At 41.4% G+C, this 22,846-nt stretch overlaps 1 protein-coding gene across 2 annotated transcripts in view; it reads right to left on the reverse strand.

Annotated features, from left to right (window-relative positions):
• Positions 1–463: 463 nt before the first annotated feature.
• Positions 464–22,846, reverse strand: part of SPSB4 (splA/ryanodine receptor domain and SOCS box containing 4) — a 96,100-nt gene continuing 73,717 nt past the window's right edge. For both annotated transcript variants that reach the window (XM_054282797.1, XM_054282796.1), the window contains exon 3: positions 464–1,741. In XM_054282797.1, the coding sequence (XP_054138772.1) occupies positions 1,614–1,741 (128 nt within the window). In that variant the 3' untranslated portion in view covers positions 464–1,613. The remainder of the gene's footprint in view (positions 1,742–22,846) is intronic.

Below are 22,846 nucleotides of genomic sequence, written 5' to 3' on the forward strand. Positions count from 1 at the left end.
TGCTTCCACTCTTGCTTGTGTTTTTGTATCTCACATTTCTCCTGTCCAGCTGGAACTGTAATTCTGTTCCTGGGATGACTGAGAGCAGGGCAGCCATCTGTGGGGCAGTGCTTTTGCCTGGATCATCAGTGCACAGCAGTCAGCCTCCAACCTGCCTCAAAAGCACCAAGTCCCAAAGCACAGCTTGGCACAGAAGTGAGGCTTTGTTCAGAGGAATCTGACCAGGATGGTGTGGAAAGCAAGAGCATGTCCATACTCAGGGTGAGTGGGATAAATCCAGAATGGGACAGGTCACCGCCTGCCATGTCTCTCACACAGGAGCCTACAGCAGCAATCCCACAGAAGAGCCAAACAGAAACATTTGCAAAGCTGCACAAGGAACTGAACTTCAGCTCTGGGCCAAGAGCAGTTTTAGCACTTCATCAAAGGAGATGGGAGTTTTACTTTGGACAGTAGACTTTATTAGAAATTTTCTCCTCATTCATCAGTAAATTCACATTAAAATATGCTGAAGGCAGCTCAGTCTAAACATTTGACATTCTGCCCTAACAACAACTTCCAGTTTAAAAACTAGATTACTGATTCAGGCAGATAACTTGAAACATGTAAGAAACACAAACAGAAAGCAGCATCTTAAAAAAAAAAAAGGATGAGCCTGATAAACTGATACATTTGAGATGGAGCTGGGGAAAAAACCAGAATCAGTCACCCCAAGGTGGGAAACAATTAAATGAGAACTCCAGACGCTAAACAGATAAATAAACATTATAACCACACATACATTAAAAAGAAAACAAAGTACTTAGAGTTCATACCACATAAAAATTATAAATTTGTTTAAAAAAAAAAGTGACAAGCTTCCTAAAATATGAATATCCTAAATTCTTGGGACAATGAACACTTTGTTATAAACTGCAGAACTTTGGAGGGACTAGATTTGGTCTTGAAAACAATGAACTGCACCTTACTGTTAACAAGTCCAGAAACTGATCTGACACATAAACCATTTGTTTCCTCTCATGTTTTAAAACCACATTCTCTTCTTTTAGACAATAATCTGCTTTTTTTAAACATTAGAGCTTTTAGATATTAGAGGCCTAATTAGGTTGAGCACTGAACATGCAGAACTCTCAACAACTCAGCATACCAAGGTTAAAATATTTTTCAGGAGTTACTGTCAAGACTTTTCCTTTGCTATTTTTTTTTTTTTTTACTGGAGTAAAGTGTAGGAGAGAGAACAAAAAATGAAAATCATAATATTGAAAAATGGTCTGCCTGCAGGACACTGAATCTTGCAGGTCAGATTTTCTATTGGCATTTACCAGAAGCAACAAAGAAAAACCAATTAGTGTATGAGAGATGAGAATTATAGCCTTCAGGACTGTAAACACAAAAGGCAACAGGTAACACATGAACCTCAATCAAATCAATGTTTTCACATTCTTTAGTAGTCCCCCACAGTGATCTGCTTTCACTGGTTCAGAAAAAAATACATATATTAAAAATTAAATAACACTTCAGTGTCCATCACAAAGATTTATATTTTGCTGTAAACAATTTTCTGCCATTTGCATTGATGAAGTCCAATGTGAGGCCAGAGGGTTCTAGATTTCTTATTGGTACTGTAAATAATTTTTCAGAGACAGAGGCAAAGGTAGAATTTCTATGTCATGCAGGCGGTCTCTGCCAAGAGCAAAACGAATTGATCTTCGGCACAAGTCCATTAAAGGCAGGGGTTCCGCTGCAAAAACAGGAGAAAGAAAAGAAAACAAAGAGTTAATTTTTCAGCATCTCCATTTACAGACAATGTTTTGTTTATTAACAGAGATTCTGTATTCTGTTGTCAGTCACAAAGATAGCAATGGTATTGGGAAAACCTTTGTATCTTGAGGCAATTAAGATAATCAGTAGAAGTCAAGGCAGAATTTTCTACATTTCACCGTAGTCAAGGGCTGCAAAGTTTCACACTGAGCTTCTTTATCTGTGAGGTTTAAATCAATAATGCCAAACCACTCCTCAGGCTGCTCTACCAAGTACAAGAAGTTACTACATTTCCAGATCTCAAACAAGACAGGGAGTTTTTACTGTGTTTATAACACAACATTCATCATTTTGTGTTAACATGAACTACACTGGCAACTTCTGACCTTTACATCCCAGCTCCTTCTGCATCTTAGGAACTGGAAATGGCACTTAGGGGTAACCAAACTTCTCAGCCAAAAGTGCTTTTCCTGCGACACTCTCTTAGCCTTTCTTTCTAGGAAGTCCTTTGGAAGAAAAAACTAAACAAAACACCCTCCAAAATCTAGAGGAAACATAACCTTTTCCTCTGTGAATAAATCAGTGGAGGAGGATTTGGCTGACTGGAAGGCAGAGTGTGTGTTCCCATATGTATGCACACAAACACCCCCAAAATATATAAACAACATCTTCAGATGTTTTAAGTTTAATTTAATCAAAGTGAATTAAGTACCTGCCAGAAACGCCTCGCTGATAGCCTGGAGACCCAAACTCTGATCCCCAGCATCTCAAACCATCTCAGTCCTATATCCCATCCTGCCTGGCCTGCAAAGCTAGCACAGAATTGCAGGAACATCATAAAATTTCCACCTCATAGTAGCAAGAATCATCTCTGTGACAGCAGTTTTGGCAATGGAAATCCTTCTGCCACAGGAGCTGGAATAAAGCTGTGAAGTCCTGTACCAGTTACTGCTATCGTTAAGAATTCCAACCAGATGGATTTTGTGCACGTGCTGGCTTAAATGGGTAAGAACTTAAAAGATTACAGGAAACTTTTCTTCTTTACATGATAAAAGAGCAGTAACCTTAAAAATCTTACTAGCACTTTCAAATGGAGGGGAAAGAAGTATTGTGCCTATATTGCAATGATAACATTTTATAAACTTGACAGATTTCTTACAAGTGCTCAACACTGTACAGCACTCAGTGGTTTTATCCAGATCTGTTGTATGAGCCATGTGCAGATTTACACACACTGCCTACAGGAAAGTGTCCCCCCATGGCAGGGGGGTGGAACCAATGACCTTTAAGGTCCCTTTTAGGGACCATTCCATAACTTTATTCTATAATTCTGGGTTAATCCATCAATCTGTTAGCTAATACTTTTAAAACTGCTTGGAACAAAAATCATTACAAAGCACAAAATACCCAGTTAAGGACTGGATTTATATGCTAAAATTGTCTGCTCTGGTGACACACCACCAACTTAATGGATTTTCCATCATTTATCCCAACATCACATTTGATTTGTGTCACCCACAGTTCACTGTGATATTTCCCCAAAGGCTGCAAAAAAAGCTTAGAAAGCATTCTGAAAGACTGAAAGGTTTTTTAGCTTATAACCACTTCAGTGACTTGATATGGAGTCTACTTCTTGACAATACACTTCATTGATAATTTTACCTATTAAAAATTACACAATAAGAGCCCTCACATTCCATTAATAGAGCAACATTTTCTCTGCACAGGTGATCTTAGTTTTCATTTTTTCCACAGCAGAATTATGGATGTTAAATCTTAAGGGAAAAAGCTGTGAAATTCATTAACCAGGATTAATAAGCAGGAACAAAAATAGCTCATGAGTTCTGGGACACAGAATACGACACATCTTACAAGCCTTACACCATAAACAACAATTTTCTGAGTATCTTCCCACAATCTCTAAGGTCCCATTAGAAAGATACAAAATGAGCACGGGGAGTGTTTACAGCCATTAACTGACCATGTGGTCTCTTTTTTTTTTCCTAGACAAAGGAATATGTAAAATGTAACCATCTGTGCAGCCAGGCACAGTGTTAATCCCAAACTTCAAAACACAATTTAAGGAAAGGTTAAATTATTTTTCAAGCTTGAAATGCTAAATGAATGTCTCCTGTCTCACTTCTACAGGGAATTTTCAAATGCTGAAGAAAATGCCCTCAAGTGTTTGCAACAGCTGCTAAATTGCACATACTAAATGTGTTTTTGCAACTTGAAAATTGAACTATATTCTTTTTATTCTACCCAACAGCAGTTCAAACCTACAACAAATTCAGAACAGGTTAGTCCTACAATACTAAATAAAAATTATGTTTTCTGGGGTGCTGCCTGTAAGAACTTGAGAAAAAATTGTAATAACAGCATTTTAAGTTAAAAGTGTTTGTAGCTGTGCATAGTCCTAAATGAATAAAAATTAATTCAGAAAAAGAAATAATCTTAGTTTTGAAACAGTTTATGGGACAAAGGTAGAACTCTTAAAATTAAAGCCTGGCAATTCTCAGGCAGCCTAACTTGACAGAACTATTATAAACCACTTGGTGTGTACCTTAATGCTGGCACTCCCTTTCCACCACATCTCACATTTTCACTACGTATTTCACAAAGCACGAATCAAAGTGCCAGAGTAACTCAGTCCTTGCAGAGGGGAAAGGACTGGCTCAACCTGAGCATGTTGCCATGCCAGCACAAAACACTCCACAGCACATTCAAATGTTCAAACCATACTTTCAAAATGCTGTTTTCATTTGAGATCATAGAAATACTGCTGAGAACAGTCTGATAATGCAAGAGATGGGAAGATGAATACTCTGAAGACACATCATTAGCTTTAACTTGGCTACAGAAAAAGCCTTTCCTTCACACCTTTAAATATTTACCTTTGAAAAACTTTAAAATTCAGGGATATTAACTGTTTCTCAGAACATACCACTAATTTTCTCAGAACACACCACTAATTCTAATGCATATTAGGTGTACCAAGAGTTGTATTTTTAAAACAGCCCCCAATGGATTGGAATTGAAACATTCAAGGCCCCCAGAAGAACCTGAACTAACAATTTTTCCAAAGTTATGTGAACTCAAATAAAGTCCTTGCCATTAGGGAAAAAAAAAAAAAAAAAGAGGAATGAATTGTTGAGCTGGAATGCAAAATTGCAAAGAAAACATGATTCACAAGAATGGCTCTTTGTACTAAATTCCCAACCAGGCTAAGAAACTCAAGGTGAGACACTCCCGGGCAGGGGAGCAAGCTCTGCACAGGAAACCCAGCTGGGCTTCCTCTGGGCTGCAGCAGCACCCGGAGAGAAAATGCAGCCTTGGGAAAGCCAGGCACCTTCCTGAACACCCTGCACCCAGTCCCCTCCTCATCCAAAGCTTGCTCTGAGACCCCCTCACCCAAAGGCAGCTCCCCATGTCTGCCACATTACTGAAAAGTACTTCTCAAGAGAAGAAAAAATGAATTTAAAAAATACTGCTTAATTGACATGTCAGAGTTTAATTCCTGTGTCTCCCCTTTTGGCACCAGTAGTTTAAAAAAGGCCCATTTGCAAACCCACCTTTCCAGACACTACAGTCACACCCAGGGGGACACTGTGGCAGCACAGCCACAGCCACTCCTCTTACCCAGAGCTGCATTAGAGGGCCACAATATAGCTTAAATGGCAATTTAACATAGTAGCTAATAACTTAAAAATCGCTTAAATATAGGTTTGGTTAATTACATTAATTAAAACAGCTATTGGGTAACTGTTGATTCAGCTATTGATTCAGCTGTTAATAACACAAAATAACTCTGTTATTATACATACAGATATAGTCATTCTAATGGTGTCACTGCTGGGTTAAGGACAAAGGCAAAGAAACGTTTGTAACCAGGCACAACCCTGCGCTTGTGAGCATTCCTCCAGTGCACATACATTTTTGAGAGCAATTTGCACATCATTACCAGCTGAAAAGTTCATTTAGTTTTGGCAACCTGAAGTTATTTAACAATCTAGCACTCGAGCAAGGCTGCCTCCTCTCTGCAAACAGGCTTTTGTAGAGGAGATAAAGTCATCGAGCAGCTGATAACAGTAAATGTTATTAACTGCAATGCTACATGCGGCTCACACAAAAGAGCAGCTCTTAGCAGACAACACTTATTTGCCAAATGACAATACTATTTTTTAAAATAAATTTGTAAAGCTCTAACAGCACCTCATGTTCGTGGCTTTCATTAATCTATAAAGAACGTATTTTTATCTCGTGTTATAAAAACAGAGATGACTGGGAGAGGGAACCACAATCAGCAAAATTAAAGCCGGGTGAAAGACAAAGGAAGTTTTCATAAGAACTGATATCACCAGAACTTAAGAATTTTTTTTTTTTTTTAGTTATTTTAGATACATACCTAAGACACTGAGCTACCTTATATAGTTTTGACCTTAAGCTTATTAAAAAACACTTAAATTCAGCAATCCATGTTAATGTTAACAATTGCTGAAAGGCACTTTTAAAGTCAGATTTAAAAAACAAAACCAAAAATCAACAAAACCCCCAAGTATTAGGAGACAGAGATATGATTGCACATCATTAAATAAGTGAGGGACATCTCCCCAGTCCTAACTTTGCTTTTATCAAAAATGGATGGAGCCAGCTCATTAAGGAGCTGAAGCCACAGAGCCTCCAGAAGTGAAGTCTTGCAGAAGTGCTGCATGCCTGGTGCACAGAGAGCAGTCTGGGAAGGAGGGAAAAGCAGGATGCCACTGCTCATATCCTGATGCCATGCCTGTGTCTGCCTGGTGTCATGGTTTAACATGGCCAAATGCCAGGCACCCACAAAAGTTATCTGCTCAGCCTCTTCTGCTACAGCTGAGCCTTCCCTGCCTACAAAACCCAGGCTGTGCTGAATCAACACACCTGGGCACAAGGTTTTCTTTATTTTCTGTACTTTGTGGCTATTGCCCTGTTCTCCTTCCTGCCCCCTAGTCTTCACCTCTCTAAGTCAGCAGCACTCCAGCTCTGCCCAGCACTGCCTTACACTGCTCCATTTTCACCTCATACTTCGCCAAGACCAGTGAGCATCATGACCTTCAGAGGGATGGTGTCCCCAAAGACTGATCCCTTGCCATGGAGTGAGCTCCAAGATGGACACAAAGTCTTACACTAGGGCCTGGTGGGACTTCCATGGCCAGAAAGTGGGAAGGGAAAGCTTCTCCATGGCTGATGTCTCCCTGCGCTGAGGGATAATCCTCTGTCCCCTACCAGGGCACCCGAGTGCCCACTGTACAGACTGCAGCATGCTTTTCTTAAATTCTTTTTTCTCAATTTTCATCCTCCTTCAGCTATTAAGACACCTGCTAAGAGATAACGTGGCCAAAGTGCTCCCATTAGGTGATTTAGAGTATGCAGAAACTTGTAACTACCATTTAATTATCGCACACAATAAGCACACAAATATATGTAAGCCAGGAGTTTTCCTTCCAACCTTTGTGTCAAAGCCTAATTATTGTTTTAATTTTACACAGTACAGGCCAAATTCTTTCCAACACATAATAGGGTACATAAATACGCCCCTTGTGACATATTTATGGCTTCCCTGATGCAACTGATGGAAAATTTGAGTTGTGTTCCTCGAATGGCACAATCTAGAGAGAGGAAATTGCAAATAATACATTAAAGAACACAGGCTGTGACCAGCCATAAAAAATGCTAATAAATCTCCTAACAGCAATGGAAACTCGGACAAAGGATAACACTTATCTATTTTCCCCACAGATGTCTTTAAGCTCTGCAGCCTAAACCAGTGAAGCACCTTAGAAATCCCATTTAAATCACGGTCCAGGCGATCCAGAGCAATGACCTCTCTGAAGAATTCTGCAATCCCAGAGGGCACGGTGTGATTTTCAGGAGAGCCTTGTCATTTTCCCCCAAGTCACAGGTTTATCCATCCCCCTGCCTCCCTCGGGCAGCCCTTTCCCAGCAGCTGCAGCTTTAGCAGTGTGTTCCAAAGCTCCCGGGTGGCAGATGGGAGATTCTGTGTTATCAGGCACGGCTGATAAGGAGACACTGTCTCCAGCAGTTGTCTGCCAGCACAAATAAAGCTTTGTGCTGTCCACACCCGCCCTTGCTTTTAGCAGGCACCGTGGGGAAGGTGAAATACATAAAACAACACAAACACCGCCCTGTAGTTGAGCTTACCCGCATCCCACAAAAATTCGGCACTTGAAATTTTATATGTTAAAGGGAGAAAGGAAGGCAAGAAAGCTTGAACAGAGGGAAGGACTCAAGGGTAACCCTCCCCCCCAGTCCTCCTCTGCATACCTTAGGCTGGGAAGGGAGAAGTGGTTTACAGGTTTATCTTTTAAGAGTTAAATGCAGTTAAGGGCAGTTCAAAACTTGAATCAAGCAGCATTTAGCAAAATTAAGCTGAAAAAGCAGCAGTGAACAAGCAGATATTCTGCAACATCATTCCTTTCCAGTTAATGCTCTCCAGCTGTGCTTTCTTGAGAGGAAATGGTTGAAAAGCAGAACAGAATGAAAACAACCAAAACCGACCCCCAAAGCCAGTGGCTGTTGCATACAAGTAGAGATATTATAAAAAAAAGGCCTTACAAAATCAAGCCTTGCTGTGCTAAATTACCAGCCAGCCTGTTACTTCTTCTAAGTGCAACTAGCTAACTTCCCATGTGAAATATCATAAGAGTGAAAGCAGTTAATACAAGCTATTCCAGTGAGAGAACCGTTTACACCTGTAATAACAAAAGATCTGTCCCCTGAGAATCTACAAAAGAAAAACGTAAACATCTGAGTAAAACAAAAAGTCATAACATGTACACACAAAACACCTTTTAACCAATGAATTAAATGGCAAGAAAACTACTAGCCAGTCAAAGTTAAACACAAGCTCTGTAAAAACTATATAAAAATAAGTTATGTGAATAAAAAATAAGCTTTTCTACACAAAGAAACTGAGTCTTGTCTGCTTATTACTGCAACAAGTGGCCTCTTGTTATGGGTTGGATAAAGAATCTGTCCTTTAAGCACAAATACACAGCTCCATGCAATGTCTTTTTTGCAATTCAGAGCTTGAAATCTCCTGGGACGTAGACATACAAGACTCAGACAGCTGATCCTGACTCAGGAACACCAGAGCCTAAATTCAATTAATTCAAAACAGGCTTAAAATTCTCTCATAAAGATTTCAATTTAGTAGGCTTGAACATAGGCCTAAAGATTTATCATATTGGCTATAGGAGTGTTCTTAGAAAAGTAATTTTTGTCTGTGTACATTTGTAGGAAAGCTGTATTTATAGTCACACACATCTATACCTGCAGCAACCCCTCTGAGAAGCTCCTTATGGTCCCTAATAGTTCTTACCCTCTAGGCAGGTTTATGATCCACCCAAAAAAGGGCCCTGACCCACCACATTTCATATGGCACAGTACAAAGTCTGGCTCTGACCAAATCTACATGCACAGCTTACTGTGGAAACTCACCTGAAAATCTTCTTTTCTGAATTACAACTTCTAATTTAAATGTACATATGCATCATAATAATCAAATTTCCACCACCAAAATCAAGGGTATAACTGTTATTTTAAAAGCTTTTACTACACTATTTCTACAGTTTAAATTACTAAATTGTACTGCTGTATCTGATTCAGAAACTGCAAAATAATCAGATAATAAGGAATTTTAACAGGAAACAAGTGGCTTTTTTAAAAAATGCAGCAAAATTGTGTAATATTTTTTCCCCCATATCTCAATAAATTTGCATGGTGACAAAAAGCATAAGCAAAACCAGTGGCCACTTCCCTTCTGAAAGAGAGAGGACACATGAATTAATTCCCTATGTGCATCAGGAAAATGCAAATAAGGAGGATGGGCTGGAAAGATTTCCTTTCTGGCCTTAATTTGTTTGCTCTTCTTCTCCCCTCAGATATTTCCACATTTCAAGCTTTGCTCTTGAACACAATGTGAAGGTAAATTGGGACAGTTGCTTCAGTGATGATTTAAATGTTCTGTTCTATCAAAGACACCCACAATTAATAGACACTCTTTAAAACCAACAAACAAAACCATGTGCTTGACATCAGAGATGAGCCTAAGGCTCCTTGGCTCCTCCCTGATCAACCTTGCCCAAATTTACCACACTGAGAATGAAGATTTGGCACTGATTAATCTGTAATGTATACTTTATAGCTTTTAATCTCAGAAATACATTTATCACCATTAAATTCAGTTTGTGTGCCAGCCCATAAAGAGGGGAATTAGAATATATCAAGGTGAGAGAAGATTAAAGCTTGGATGAGAATTTCACTGAGTAGATGCACTGGAGTTCAAAGACAATGTTGTTCAGGGGTTATGGACAGATTTATAGAAAAAGTAATAACAGAAAAAGTTGAAGGAAAGTTCAAGATTCAAGGACAAACCACTGCAGACAACTATTGCAACAGGCACCTGCACACTGTGAGCAACATCCTGACTGAAATATGCTGAAACAATTCCCTGCATTTTATCTCTTCATGAGATGTGCTTCATAAATGGGCATATAAAATAGCACACACAGGTACACACCTGTAGCTGCCTTTATGGCTGTGAACAAGTCCTTATTGCTCAGGAAAGGGGGGCAGGGAGTCAACGATATTTTTGGTGAACCTCTTTTAATTCCTTTAATTCATTTACACATTTCTGCCTTAATAGCATGACAGCAGATGAGGAGATTTCTTGGTGGGAAACCTAATCATACTGATTAAAATATCCTAAAATTCAAACTCGTACATTTTCACAGCTGTTCTTAAACACAGTTTTTATTTTGGGTTAGCTAATCAAGGATGAGAGGGGGAGAGGGAAAAGGGAAGAGAATGAATTAGAAGCATGCAAAAAACCAAAATGTCGGCACTATGTGCTGAACCCAGTGGGTCCCTGGTTGCCTGACTGCCCCCTCTGCCCTTCTCCCATTTGCCTCTTTTTTACCTGTTGCATTTTGTGTGACATACTCATTGTGTGCGACAGTGAAGTACACCCTGTCACCTTTTCTTTACTGTGCCCAGCATGCTGGAGCCTCAGCACAATTTCTCCACCCTACCACACTGAGATAACAGAAATAACACACCCTCATTCAACATTTCCACTGCTTACAGCTCCTTTCTCAGCTGGAACCTCTCACAATAGTTTCCTGTGAGCCTGTTTAGTATTACACCAAGTTGTTTACCCCAGTTAGCAATTAAATTGATTCAAAGCATCTTTTGCACCACACTCTAAAGTCTCACCATATTGACAGGGTAACAGAACTGATGACTCACCTACTTATATTAGTACGGATTGTGCTGAGCTGTTTAAAACAATTAATATTTGACTACATTCCTCATATCATTGTTACGTGACATTTTCTCAACTACTTCAATTTAAATTACCCAGAGGCTCCAACATATGCAGATTTTCTCAAACCAAGCGAAAAAATTACAGCAGCATGTCATTTAAATTTTAATGCAGTTGTATACAAGCTAATGATCTCTAGTGGAGATTTACAAACAATAGACCTGACTCATCACTTTATTATTCTAGTTTTGGTATTAACAGAATTACATTGGAATAAATCTGGAGCCATGAAGTTGCAATTAAGCTCAATATAATGAATTTGATCCCATTAGTTTAGTACCATTTATAATTTGGACTTGTTGAAAGTGATTTTTTTTCTTAAGCACCATAATCTTCACCAACAGTAAATGGGTGCTGGAGATGATCTGAATTATTTTCATACTGAATTTAAGATTCATCATTGTTCCTGCCATGCAAACACAGCTGATGCTCTCTGAACACATTTCTAAAGCATTCAGTTTGAACACAAATACACTCTCATAGCACAGAGCACGCAGGGCTGTCTCCACTCACCATTGTGCGGTTCTTCTCAATCACAAACTCCTGTTACCATTTTTCAACTCTGGCAAAGTTCTGTCTGAAATATCACACCCCTCTGCCCCACCTCCAAGCAGCACTCCTGCCATGTCATCTTACAAACCCATTTTCTGAGAAATATGAGTGTGGAAAGAGGATTTCCATATTATGCACTCCACAGCCACGGTATGAGATGTGTTATCAGCTCCCAAGCCTCTGAAGCACCAGCACAAATCCAGTGATGGGATGGGAGAGATGAGAGGGTAGGTGGGCTACAGAGTGGTTTGCCCACTGAAGTGACTTTTCTTGTTCCTAGGCATGTAGGGTAGGGGGTTATAGCATGAAGACAAACCTTAAAACTCACAGAAACACCCCCTGGAATTTCACACAGGATTCCTAGAATCTGATAGCTAACTCGAGTTTTCCACTCACTGAATTTCTTCACCTCTAGGGCAGCATCAGCCCTTCTGGGTACCTGGACAGCAGGAGCCTCTCTGAGCTGCCTTCTCTGGCCAGGACAGCTGAAAGGGGGGTGGCAGCTGGGATGGACCTGCTGCCATTCTCCAACCATCCTTCAGCCTGCTCCATATATTGCTTAATATACTTTGAGAACTCAGCCTGCAGGGTAATACCACTCACACCTTCTCCCAGTCCTCTGCAGCCCACCAGATCCAGCCAACACATTTCCTTGGGATCTCCCAAACTCTGCACTATGACCCTCCCTCCCCCAGGGGTGCTCACTTGTTGTTCAATGAATTCAGGCACAAAGGGGAGGGCAAGGAATGGCCAGGGGGACATTAACCCCAGTTCTCTCCTCCTCACACATGTCCCAGCTTCACACTTTGGTCCTTCTGTCCCCACTTGTGATTTTAGGGCCACCATCTGCACAGGACCCCCAGGTGTAAGAGCAGGAGGAAAAGAGGAGAAAGCCAGGAACAGCTGAAGTCTTGAGTGCTGTGGCTGTGCTCTGGGGTTATTGCTTCTCACTGATTCATTCAGCAAACACACCCTGTCCATCAACAGCCTGTTCCAGCTCGCTCTGCCCAGCTGCCAGCTGGCAGCAGATGCACAGGTGTAAATGAAAGCATCATTTGGCCTGCAGGAAAGCTATTATGAACAAAGATTTATCTAGAATTTCAGGTCCCAAAGTCAATCTGTGAGGCTGGCAATTAAAAAAGGCATCTGGGAACAACAAAGCAAAGCTGAGCAATTCACCCACCTCTTTCATGTACTTGCACACCTGATTTCTTTAGGAAAGGGAATCTCATCCACCCATTAATACAGCTGATAGCAAATAAAAAACTAAAATGAAAGGAACTGAATATGTATGAAAAACCTTATCACAGTTTCTACATGTTTGTGTTTTCACATTCCTGAAAGCATTCAGGCAGGAGCTGGAGGCACTCAGCTCACTATTAACATGTGTGTGTGATTAGTATCACAAAAAAAACCCCATTTCTAGAATTCAACCTGAGCAGATGTGCAATAATTTCTTAATACAAAATATAAACTGTTTTCAACATTGTTTTATCTCCAATAGGGTTTATTTTATGATCTGTGCATTGGTAAATAGGCAGGTAACAGTTTTCTACAGTGAGTTAATGCAAGCCCATACTGAGGTCCCACAATTAATGACTTTGTTCATTACAGTGCCAAGCAGACAGCACAGCTTACTGAACACAATGAGGCTATTTCCAGCCCCTACAACAGGGATGGGGTTTTTACATTTTATTTACAGTTTAGAATATCAAATTTAAACTTACTGTGTAAGTTCTGCAATGGGAATAATAGTTGGGACTTCTGTTTTAGTTTTTTTTCAGGTACTGAAGTATCAACTTGATGCTAAATTTCCACTGTGTTTTAATAGATTCTGGACAGACTCCTTAACTATCAGCCTCATATTTTGTCTTCTGACCTATTCGACCATTTGTCTTATTTTCTGTCTTATCAGCTGGCTCCTTCCCTATCTTCTCATCTCGTACTCTCAAACTGTGTCACTCAGTGAACTGGGGTTTAAAAAGAAAATGCCCTTCTACCTGTGGGTAGAAGGGAAACATCAGGTACAGAGTATTTTACTTGTTTTATGTAAAAATCTAGGTGATATGGGTGCAACAGATGAAATGCTAAATTATAAGCCTAAATTCTTTCAAATGGTACTTAGTCCAAAACACAACTCTCCCAATTCAGAATTGCACAGAGCACAAAAGAAGGCTTCCCACAGAATTCCTTCTGCTCCCTGGCGACTCAGTCTTTCTGACTCTACAGCACTGTCAGCAAAGCCAAAGGGATTTTTGCCAGGGTAAATACTGCTAAATGGGGTCCCCCATCCATATATATTTCACTTTATCTCTGTTGCCAAGTCCTTTCTGACTGCCAAGTCAAATCTGCCTCTAAGATTAACTGGATTTTTCTTCCCAAGCACTCAGAGTTTTGAGATAAACACTGGCTCCTCGGGCACAGGAACGTGCCCAGGCCATTCTGATGTCTTGGATATTTCTTAACTAATTAAGCTAATCATGTAGACAATGACTGAGCAAAAAGCTACACAGAGCTTTCCAAAACCACCCTTCTCAGGGGTGGGAATGGCCAACCAGAGCAGACTTCCTGGGGAGCATTCCAAACCCATCCTCTAAACCCATGGCATTAGTTTGTTGTTTACTTTGGATTTGCTTTTACCCCAGGAGGAGAGACCAAGACCTCGTGCTTGTTTTACATCTTATTCAACCATACAGAGAATCAAACCCACAAACCCAAAGCAGACTGCAGTCCAGCAGTAATGGGAGAAACAGGATGTATCCCACTCCCCAGAGTGCTGAGACCCGGTTTGCACCTCTTATCCTTTCAAAAATCAGAAAAAAATTCTTCAATAAGAAGGACTAACACATCAAGGAAGGTGCTTTCCCCTTCAGAGCTGGGAGACAGCAGCAAAAACCAAAGGGGCACCAGAGGAAAGAGAACTGGGCTGACTTTATCCTTCCAAGCACCTTCCAGCTCAAGAGGTGATGAGGAAAGAAGGGCAGTGCCCATCCAGATACCTCCCTGGGAACTCAAAATGCAGCTCTGCGTGTGCTGCAGTGACAGAGGGGAGACCTGGAGCCCTCCACAGCCTGTCCCTCCTGCTTTCCTCTGCAGACATTCCCAGGGAGGCAGGGCATGCTTCCTCCTGCTGACGCCCTGCCTGGGAAGGTGGAGAGAGCAGGAGATTCCTAATGGACAGACAAAAGCAATTTGGGAGTGGCCAGCACCACACCAAGATCAGTGTTAGAATGTCAATGAACAAAGGAAAAATAAAGGTTTTCCTTTCTCTGTGCTTCTGTTCAGTGCATTGCTTTCATCGTCTCTGCCTGACATATTTGAATGTTGATGTCATGAATTTCATATTCTGAACAAAACATTTTTATTATAAATACTGTAATTTTATTTACTGACACAAAACCAGAATTCTGGGCTTTGGATATTTGGAATCTTGGTAGCAATTGAAATATGCATTTCACTGTCTCTCAGGTAACTTTCCAGATTAGTCAAAAGGGCAATGTTTTAAGTTTTTCCTTTTCTGAAGTATCTTCCAAAGACAAAAGCAGGACTGTATATTATTCCTCACTGCCTCTTCCTTGGTAGGTAACATCAATTAAAACTGACCTTCCAGGACGTTCTCCTCTTCAAAACAACAAAACCAAATGACATTTCTTCAAAACTCCTGGACCCCTCTCCCATTCAGCTTTGAACAAGAACTTCTATGCCTGGACACAAACAAACTTCATGGAGAGCAACTTGTATCACTGCCTGAGGGTCTCACAGAAAATCAACACTCGCCCTGCAGCAACAGGAGACCACAGCCCTTCCAAGCAGATTTCCAGTGTGGACCAGGACTGGGACACTGTGTTTGTAACCTTCCAGCACCATGTGAAGACACTTCAAACAAAAACCATTTCATGCACTTCTCTCTTAGAAGCATCCCATATTATTTTAGAAGCCAGTTGTGCATGATACTTGTAATTTCATCAAATTCATGCCTAGGATGATCCATATGGATTTAGCAATTACCACTGACAGAAAAGGTCTCAGAAATTTTGCTGGTTCCAAACCTGTCTGTTCCTCTTCAGATGTTGCTCAGTAGTCACAGCTGGACTGAATCCTTGTTTTCAATGATTATTCCCCAAGTAGGCAAAGCTCAATTAATTTTATGTATGTTTCTCCTTATGGGCTTTACCCAGTTTTGGTGAAAGATCCAGCTTGTTGCCATGCTCTTGGCAGCAGGGATACCGTTCCTCCCTGAGCTAAACTGTGCCACTCCCCACCAGAATTCCAACCATGCCCAGGACTTGTGGTTCCTCTTAGGACAAGTCCACCAGAGGGGGAAAGGAGAGGAATAGGAGAGGATTTATCAATAGTAAAAAAAATATTTAGAGAAAAAGTACTTCAGAGCAAGCCTACACAAATTTCTGTCTTCCCTAAGGTCCCAATGCCTGGTGACCCCTCAGGTGCTGATGGCTCCCTACAGACATTTCAGTGCTGTTCTAAATAGCTACTGCCTGATTCCTTCCTGAAAACCCATTGCAGAGTTTGGCATTTGTTTTTCCACTGCCTATCCAGGCCAAAGCTGCAGTTCAGAGAAAATGAAGGCCAACATCAGCACGTAGACAGGTCAACCCCAAAATTATTTTTGGCTGACAGGTAGCAATGATGACACCTGCCATGCCTTGGCTTTCCTGTTTCCCCAAAGCACACCTCCTGGGCAGCATGGCCCTTTAGACACACCAGTATTACAACAAATACCCTGCTAATATACAGCTATACCCATTGCCATCCAGATGGAACATGTCCATAATGAATTTCCAACCCATTACTAAAACCTTAGTAATTAAATTTGACAATTAAACTAATTATATATATGTGCATGCACAGAGTAATCTAGAGCCCACGAAGCAGGGGAGTCGAAAGAATGACAAAGAAAGCAAAAAGTAAGCAAAGCAGCAGCTCTCTGGAGCCTCCAGCTCTTCTGAGGATTCCTCTGTGCAAGCTGTGCTCTGCAGATCTAACATGGGGTATGGTCTTAACCCTGCAGAGTCTCACTAAAACTGCCCACTGGGAGTACTCAGCCATGTTTTTGGGGAGCTCAGAAGAAAGTAAAATTAAAAACTGTTAACTGAAATTTAAATGATGATTATTCCCCCACAGTGCTGTAAATTAATTTGTTTTTCCAATGTAACAAATAGCATGACCCTCTGCATTTCCCATCTACCATTTGTGAGAATTTCAAACATCACTTCACAATCCTGAAGTGTATCTGATAGGGCAAAATAGCACTGCTCATGCAAAGCCAGAACAGTTTAAATCTTATGCAGGTCTTTACCCCTGGGTTTCAGGAGCAGCAATTTAAATTTCTAGTTGCACCTCTGTGACTCTGTTTTCTCCGAGGAGAAAAAGGCCATTTCTTACTGCTCCTCTATGAGCTGTGGGCAGTGCAGGGAGCCCCAGCCTGGCAGCAGTGCCAGCCACCCTGCTCAGCTCCTGCCCAGGAGCCCCAGGCAGCCCCCAGGTGAGAAGCTCAGGCTGCATTTTCCCAGGGATGTGGTCTGTGATGTAAATGAGGCTGCTCCTTGAGCCTGCCTTCAGAAAACACTCTCAGGAACCCAGATCTGCCATTTCCTCCTTGAAATCTCTCACTCCAGGAAGGAAAGAGAAAAAACCCCTAAGCTTCCCTAGCAGTAAACATCTGCCAAGAAATTTCAAGTGTTCCCATCCAAACCCTCCTCCTTTTTCTTAAGCTTTCTATTTCTTGCTCTATTATAAATCACTCTGGGGAAATATCATGCACTCTGAATATTTAAGAATGTTTCTAAGTGGTAAACCATCAGGTTTTACTAGACTCTTTAAAATAGTGTGGCCTATCTGCATAAACAAATACTACATTGCTTTTTCTACATTAATTATATGTTGCACAGACTAACAGCCATAGAGAGAGAAAGTTTAACCAGCCCTTATTATGGAAATAATAATTTGTTCTGAAACAGAACAAATATTGCAAGGGTTCATGAAAGCTTTGTGGAAGACACCAAAACACTCTGCAAAGAACAGTTCACTTTCAGGAACTAATTTAGTAGCAAAAGCGCCTGTCAAATTCATTTTTCAGAAGATTAATACTGTCTTCTTATTCTGGTTATCATGACAAGCTGGAAAGAATCACAGTGGCTGTTCAGGCAGGCAGGAATGACATCGAAGCACTCTGGGTTTGGATGTGCCTGGCCTAATTCCATTATTAAACCACTCAGTCTTGAAGAGCAAAGCTAGACATCGCTCATTCCACACAGTCAGACTTATGAGTCTGAAAAAAAACCTCATCTTTAAGCAGCTTTCAGCATATTTGAATAACAGTGACTGTGAAATACACTGAGAGCATAACAGATGGCTTGCTCTGAGACAGGGCAGCAAAACATGCCAAGGGGATGGACACACAAAGTGTCTCCCAGAGGTGAATTATGGAGCGTGACTCCAAGGCAAAGCCCAGCCATGTCTCCAGCTCCTTCCACTTCACAGCAAGGAGAAAAACAGCCTTCAGCTTCCCTAATCCACTTTCCTGGTGCAGAACCATTAAACTGCATATGGGATATGACTGCATTACATTAGTACAATTCTAATGTTCTGACGCTTGTATGCAATATTACAACATTTAAATCTGATCTAAGATTGACTAAATTTAGCTCAGGAGGGGAGATTAAAAGAACTCACACCACAGAACTTGTTAAAATGAAAGCAGTAACGAGGAGATGATGGGACAGAAAAACATCAAATGTGGCAGCTCTCTGCATGAAGAACAACTGCTCAGGAAATACTACAAGTTCGGAAACAAAAGTGGTCCAAAATGAATACCAGAAATGAGCTGTGAAATAACCTCCTGAGCCAGACTATGGGAGTTTTATAATTTGGTACTTGTAGAATATGAATGGAGGTGTGGAGATGAAAAAGATGCTAAAACTGTTCAGCTCAGAAAAACAAAGTCTTCAGGCAGATGAACAAAAACCTTGAAAAAAACAAAGTGAAAGGGTCACTGAGTTTACTGTGCTGCTACTGTAAGTAATGCAGCACACACTTTCATTACCAGATTGAGCCTCATCTTAGAGCATGCTGAGTTTCTTTCCCTTGTAACAAGTATTAGAGTAGCAAAAGGTCAGTTCCAACACCTAAAATAAACTGGGAATTGGAAAAGGGATAACCAAAAACTTTTTTTTTCCATCCTCTTATTACTCCAACAGGCGTGGAAAATGAAACACCGAATACACAGCTATAATCTAAAGAGAAATATTGTTTCCTACAGGACCTACAGGAAAGTTACTTTGCATTTTTGCAATAAACTTCTGGTTGCCTTCCATTCAAGGGCCATTTAAAATAACCTGGTTTTGAATAGATGGCTGAGGAATCCAATAAAACACACCTTTTTCATTAGTTTTTTAGTTTTATTTTTAAAATTGACTCCTGCTATACAATATACCCCCTATTACCATGCAAAATGTGCCTTTCAAGCAGGCTCCACGTGGTGTTTGTGTTGGTTGGCAGCTCCCAGGCACGCTCTGGCTGCACCAGAGCAGGGGCAGGGCTGGGCAGGGGACACAGGCGCACGGGGCAGGGGACACAGGAGCACGGGGCAGGGGACACAGGCGCACGGGGCAGGGGACACAGGCGCACAGGACAACGGACACAGGCACACGGGGCAGGGGACACAAGAGCACGGGGCAGGGGACACAGGCGCACGGGGCAGGGGACACAGGCGCACGGGGCAGGGGACACAGGCGCACGGGGCAGGGGACACAGGCGCACAGGACAAGGGACACAGGCACACAGGCGCACGGGGCAGGGGACACAGGCGCACGGGGCAGGGGACACAGGCGCACGGGGCAGGGGACACAGGCGCACGGGGCAGGTGGCTCTTCCTGCTGGCCACATCCGACTCCTGCTCCTGGAAGTCAGCCCCGCTGACTCTTAAGCTGATGGATGAGCGACTGCTGCCCAAATTAAAGCTTGTCACTGCCCTGTTCCAGACAGAGGGATAGTTCAAGGAAGGTGGGTCTCAGGTATAAGCTGTTTTTCCTCAGAAATTGCCTGGTTGGTTGAACAAAGCTGTAGCCTTTAGTTTAAATTAGTATTCAACTCAATTAATTTAGTTTAAGTTTTGTATGTACTACCTGTCTTCACATCAGAGCTCCAACTACCCCTTCTGTCCTCCTGGAAGTGTTTCAGGCAGACAAAAAAGAGGGGAAAGCCCCTGTCCATTCTGCACACAGTGGCACATGGGCACATTCAGAGTTGTGTCACTGGCTGAGGGAACTGCTAATTACAGTGCTTCTGAAATGGCTGGGTTTCAAGTTGATAATATGGTTAGAACTATTAGCGTCTTCCATTACCAGATGGGCTAGATAATGTGAAACACTTCCCAGGGTTGCTTAAATGACTGATTTGTAGCTGCAGGCACCTAGTAAGTTATGAATGATTGCTGATGTAAAAGAACAGCTCAACTGGGGACGACAGCAATTAGTCTTTACAAAATTCATTGAAACATTGTCAGGGAGAACAAGGCATGTAAGTAATTTATGCACCAATTAAACAATTGTTAGAACTTGCAAAAACTTAAACCTGATAAATACTGCATATAACATGCAGCACCTGTGGATTTAAAATCTTATCTTACAATACCACTTTCTTTTAGAATAAATATCTCTTAAGAAAGGAAAATAACAGTGTTGTAAGCCTACGTTACTTTTACCATCACCTATTGTTTTCTAAAATGTTTCTCATGTACTGTGAAATGATGTAAGTGACCGACCTCCCTTTCTCATTTTAGAATGAATAAGAAATAAGACAGCACTGAGCTGTTAGTGTATCATGCCAATAAATCTCACCTACTGTCAACTATTTAGGAATGTATATAAATTTCCCTAGATACCACAAAAGGCTTTAAATGTTCCAGATTTGCCAGTCCAGCTACAGTTTGCCATGAATCAAAAAATCATTTTGTTAGGGTTCAGTTATTCTTTACTGGGATCAGCATATCAAGTTAACCAGATGAAAAATTGTGCCTTGAGAAAAAGCACAATGTGTCACGACCTGGTTCTACCTCCCGTTAACCAGACAGCCTGAGGCTTACTCAGCTATCATCACACACTTCACAGCCTGCCAACCCAAGGATTTCCTTTTAAAGGAAACGTTTGAATTACAGATTATAAATGCGGTCTGTTTTAGCAGGTGCTTTGTCAATCCCTGCCTTTTCAAGTTTTGCCCTACCTACTCAACATGGAGAGAACATGTCACTGAAATGAACAGACCACGCCAAAATCCTCCCTGCATCTGTGCTGGGCAAACAGGAGAAGAAGATTTAAGCTTTAAGTAAGATTTTCAGAAGCATATTATGTATGGATAAACAAATACAGAAAAGCAGGTTTCTCTTTTCTAGCCATCCTAGGAAGGGTGCATCTGTGCCCCAGCAGCTGCCTGACCTTCAGATACGGTATCAAACCTAGAGAAAGGGCTGCAAAGGGCACTCTTCCAGCATCCCAGCGCCATGCTCACTGGCAAGGCCAGCAGAACAGGTGGGACCAGCTGCAGCTCCTGCCTGGCTCCCTGCTCTGCCCTGCCCACCTCACCCACACAGCAATGCCCAGGGGCTTTCACTGCCTCCAATAAAGCTTTACACACAACACTGGCTGAATGCTGGCACACCAACTGTGCCCACAGCACAAGAGGGATGTTTAGTAAATCCAGAGAGACAAATCTCTGCTGAAGAATTTGAACTCTGGAGCTGTTTTACCCATATAATGTTATTGTTTCCTACATTCACCAGCCTCTCTATTCTTGAATGTTTGTGGTTAATTCATTCCCTTCCAACAGGATGACAGCTAAGTAATAACAGGGAGAAAAAACCTTAAAGGCCAAGAGAATTAACTGTATCTTAGTAAAGCCATGAGGTCCTGCATTATTCATGCATGGACAGGAGTACACTCAGCTAAGAGGGCTACAGGGAACTTGAACTCTGAAGCTCCCATGATTTGTAGCCATTAAAAAGGCAAGCTGCATTATTTTATCTGAAAGCAAAAGACAGTTAACTGCTGCATCTCCTACAGAGCCACAAGGAGACAAAGGGATTGCTTCTGCTTCTCATAGACAATGCAGGAACTTCTGCTGCAGCGCTCACAGAACTTGGCTGTTCTCCCTCAGGCACAGCAAGGAAACATGAAGGAATATTTAAACCAACTGATATTCCTAAAGGCAAGAAAGAAGTCTCGGGTTACTAAAAGATGTCAGTGCATGTGACTGTTATACAGTTGCTTTCCTGGGCCCTAACGAGACCATCAGCACTTAGTGCTGGCCAATACACAATCCTTTAAATTAATAAACCCACAAAAAATAGCTATTTTGTACTAAAAGCAGCCCTTTACACTTAACCTATTTACATTCACTATGAAGTGCCAGTCCAAACTAACATTGCATGTTTGGAACCTTCTTTCTAAAAATACACCCTCATAGTACAGTAGCTATTATTTCCCTACAGTATAATCATGGAAACTGCATGACTGCATTACTGCTAGTCCTTATGTGTTAAATAAGTGAGCTAATTTTGTAGACAATTTCACACCCATGTCTGCAATCTGTTACAATACAGTATTTACTTTTTACTTGGGCTGTAAACTATTAAAAGCACAACACCAAATCCTGTAGCTAAAACTCACATTCACTGAAATCCCAATTTTGAGAATGACTACAGAATTTTGAGGAATGATGTTCATGCCACAGACATGGTTGGTGAAGGAAGGCTGAAGAACTTCAAAGAATTATTTCATATTTGAAAACAAGCTCTTTTGAAGGGGGTTTGCCCCCTTAAACCAAGCTTTACAATGTGGCTACCTTAATTTCTACTTCTTCATTCTTTCCCATATGTTGATATGAGCTGTTGCATAATGTCCTTAACCACCCACATCTCACAAGCAGGGTCCCCAGAGCAGATGAACTATTGATCTCTTTTCTCCTTCTTCTACTCTATAAGTTTAATGAACTATTGATTCTTTCTTCGTTCCCCCATTTTCTGCTTTGGCTATGCATGCCCTTCCTCCACTGTCTAAATCTCCTTTTCTGTGCAGCCTTAGGCTCATCCTTGTCCATTCTGTCTGTGTCTGAGGTGCTGCTGCTCTGGTCTGTGGTGGG

This window comes from Melozone crissalis, unplaced genomic scaffold (genome assembly GCF_028551555.1).
Source record: "Melozone crissalis strain CALT ecotype California unplaced genomic scaffold, PUWL_Pcris_2 ptg000034l_1, whole genome shotgun sequence".
NCBI classification, from domain to species: Eukaryota; Metazoa; Chordata; class Aves; order Passeriformes; family Passerellidae; genus Melozone; species Melozone crissalis.